Here is a 3,844-nt window from a genome sequence, read left to right on the forward strand (position 1 = left end):
TACTGTGTGTATCAGTGCTGAACATGAGAGAGTGGCAGAGCTGTCTACATCCTCACTTTCCTGGAAATTGTGTTACATGGACACAGCAGGAGACCACAAAGACTGTCTCAGTAACTCGATGTAGATCATCTCCATTTCTTTTTCATATTAGTGCTGAGATTTTCAATGGGAGTTTTAAACTTAATTTTAATGGGGGCTGACTGCTTAAAACACCCGGGAAGCTTTGAAAACCTCAGGCTAAGTTATTCTCTAGGAGTCTCTGCATGTTTTGGTGAAAGCCACATATTTACTAACTGCTTTGCACAAGGCTTCTTTGACCTCTCTGTTTCTCAGGCTGTAGATGAGGGGGTTTACCAGGGGAGTCAGGACCGTGTAGCAAAGAGAGAGCACTTTGTTCAGGTTTCTCAGTGTATCATGTTTCGGTAGCAGGTATACAATCATTATGGATCCATAGAAAATTGTCACCACAATGAGGTGAGAGGAGCAGGTGGAAAAGGCTTTTTGTCTCCCGGTGGTGGAAGGGATTCTCAGAATGGTGGTGATGATACACACGTAGGATATCAGGGTTAGTAGGAATGGAGGCAGGGTGAATACAGAGACTAATATGAAATCCAGCAATATGACCTGGTGGGTGTCACTGCAGGATAGTTCTATCAGTGGGATGGAATCACAATAGAAATGGTTAATTTCATTTGGGTCACAGAATATTAACTGTGATAGGAATAAGACAAAGATAGCAGTAACCAAACAGCCATTTAACCATGACCCAGCAGTCAATTGGAGGCAAAACCTGATATTCATAAGAGTTGAATAGTGCAGGGGTTTACATATCGCTAAATACCGATCATAAGACATAGCTGCTAGGAGATAGCATTCTGTACATGCCAGAGAACCACAGAAATACAGTTGTATGATGCAGCCTCTGACCGAGATGGTTTTGTCCCTAGTCAGGAGACTGGCCAGCAACCTGGGCAGGATGGTTGAGGTGTAGCAGGTCTCCAGGCAGGACAAGTTGCTCAGGAAGTAGTACATGGGGGTGTGAAGGTGCTGGTTAACCACAATGAGCATCACAATGAGGGTGTTCCCAGCCACGGTTGCCATGTAGATGACTTGGAACATCAGGAAGACAAGAATTTGCAGGTCAGGGAGATCCCCGAATCCCAGAATGATGAATTCTTTGATGGCTGTTTGGTTTCCCCAGTCTCTGTCTGCCATTGTTTGAGTCCAGGAATAAAACAATGCTGTGCAATTGAATTGGAAGAACATAGAGTTAAAGGTTAATTAAGTTGCATTAATTAATTCCATAAGTATTCAGAAACTCCCCTTCCTTTCCAGATTGCAGGCTGAAATTTTAAACCTAAATGTAGAGGTCAGAGCAAAATGCCAGAAGTCTCGATTTGAGAAGAGAACATTTGTATTCATGTAAACCATCATCTGCCATAATCAGAGCAATCACTTCTGAAACAGCCCATATCTCTGGTAGCCGAGTACTGATATAGCAGATCAGAATATTTCTTTATCAACTATGATATTCCCTCTAGTGACATCTTAGAGCTTAACAATGTTGCTTAAATGCTGTATTTCATTTCTGGAAATGACTAGAATCATGCCATGTCTTAGGAATCAAAATCAAACAACTAAAATTGGACTGAGATTTTTCAATGCAGTTTAGAGTCCTTAGGCAATGACCTTCTGTTAGATTTATATCTCTTTATTCTACAAATATATCCTGGTATATTCAGCATTTCTGTGCCCTGTAGGAAAAATAACAATTTGCATCCCCTCACAAGACATCAGTTTATGCCATAAATTATCAAGTGGAGTAAATTCTCCCTTAGTTTCTCTGGTGGTGATGGTGACATGGTAAGTGACTGGCAATGCCTTTTCTGTTTCCTGACGTTCACTATGTAGCAGTAATAAAAAACAGCTCTTTGTAGGGTGGATCTTAGGAAGGGACAAAAGTAGGTTGATATGCAACCCTAACTGGGGAGTGACCCTCCCCATGCCATAATGATTGTGGGATAATAATACAGGAACAAGAAAGGAATTCAGGGTGGGGGAAGATGCTGTCCCTGAACTTGGAGTCTAGAAACATTCTGGCATGCGTGATTTAGAGTAATAAAGCTCTGTCACCACTCGCCACCCCATTGGGGCACACATGAACCAGATCCCCAGCTGGTGTAAATCAAGGCAGCTCCATTTTTGTCAGTGGGGCAGATCCCCAACTGAGGACCTGTCACAAGACTTGGATCTCACGCTCCATCTCTGTGAAAAGGTGCTATGAACAGTAACTGGCACTGCTGTGGGAAGGTGAGGCTAAAACTGTTAATATTCACCTGAAGAAGAGCTGTGTGCAGCTCGAAAGCTTCTCTTGTTCACCAGCAGGAATTGGTCCAATAAAAGATACCACCTCACCTGCCTTGTCCTTCTAATATTCACAAAGCACATTCATGCCCCTGTTTGGAAGGTGGTATAGAAATGCAGTCAGGAAGACAGTGCTCACCTGAAACCACAGGACAGCTCAAGCTTGACGTGATGAGCTCTTGTTTCTCAGGGCTTGGCTACCAGGACTCAGGATCCTCAGCAGAGATTCTTGTCTCTCCTCTTTCTGCAGAAACTGGATTTTCTCAGTAAAGAGACCTGCAGTGACCTGAAGGGATGAACCGGTAGATTTTATCTTCGTTTGGAAAAGGGGCTTCTCCCTTGATTTACAAAGTGTAAATGCTCCCTCATATTTGTATTCTGCCTTCATGCTTTCTAATATGGTCCCACTTTAACCTTTCTCCCACTTGGTTCATTTTGTGTCTCCAAAGCTTTGTAGCTAACAATGTCCCATGTGAGTTGCAATTATACAAGTCCCATTGTACATCATTTTTTAGTTTAACGATCCTTTGTGGAAAATATTTTAGATCATGAGCAAACACCAGCTTACATTTTTGGAAGATGCCTATCCAAGGTGATGGGCTGTTATAATGTACAGTAGAACCTCAGAGTTACGAACTGACCAGTCAACCACACACCTCATTTGGAACCCGAACTATGTAATCAAGCAGCAGTAAAGACCAACAAAAATATGTATTTTTTTAAATCCAATACAGTACAGTACTGTGTTAAACATAAACTAGTAAAAAAAATAAAGGGAACATTTAAAAAAAAAGATTTGACAAGGTAAGGAAACTGTTTCTGTGCTTGTTTCATTTAAATTAAGATGGTTAAAAGCAGCATTTTTCTTCTGCATAGTAAAGTTTCAAAGCTGCATTAAGTCAATGTTCAGTTGTAAACTTTTGAATGAACCAACATAACGTTTTGTTCAGTTATGAACATTTCAGAGCTACGAACAACCTCTGTTCCCGAGGGCGCTCATAACTCTGAGGTTCTCATGGACTTGCACCACCCTTAATTAGTGTTCAAGATATGCCATCGTCTAATGGGCATTTTTGAAAATAGCTGCCCATATCTCACCCTTACAACATGCTGCCACCCACTTTCTCATTATTAAAAAGAAGAACAGGAGTACTTGTGGCACCTTAGAGACTAACAAATTTATTAGAGCATGCTCGGGGGTCGCATAACTAGTTAGCATGCCAGAGTCTCGTTCGTTATCGGAATTAACCAGACAAATCGCTCCACCAACTAAGAATGGGAAACCTCACCCGGCCCGGACACGGAAAGGATTGACAGATTGATAGCTCTTTCTCGATTCTGTGGGTGGTGGTGCATGGCCGTTCTTAGTTGGTGGAGCGATTTGTCTGGTTAATTCCGATAACGAACGAGACTCTGGCATGCTAACTAGTTATGCGACCCCCGAGCGGTCGGCGTCCAACTTCTTAGAGGGACAAGTGGC

General features: G+C 42.2%; 1 protein-coding gene across 1 annotated transcript; it reads right to left on the reverse strand.

Annotated features, from left to right (window-relative positions):
* Positions 1-249: 249 nt before the first annotated feature.
* LOC117887569 (olfactory receptor 6N1-like) lies at positions 250-1,215 on the reverse strand. Its single transcript, XM_034790216.1, has one exon. It carries the CDS (start codon positions 1,213-1,215, stop codon positions 250-252), a length of 966 nt encoding a protein of 321 aa, XP_034646107.1.
* Between the last annotated feature and the right edge of the window lie 2,629 nt (positions 1,216-3,844).

This window comes from Trachemys scripta, chromosome 14, assembly GCF_013100865.1.
Source record: "Trachemys scripta elegans isolate TJP31775 chromosome 14, CAS_Tse_1.0, whole genome shotgun sequence".
NCBI lineage: Eukaryota > Metazoa > Chordata > Testudines > Emydidae > Trachemys > Trachemys scripta.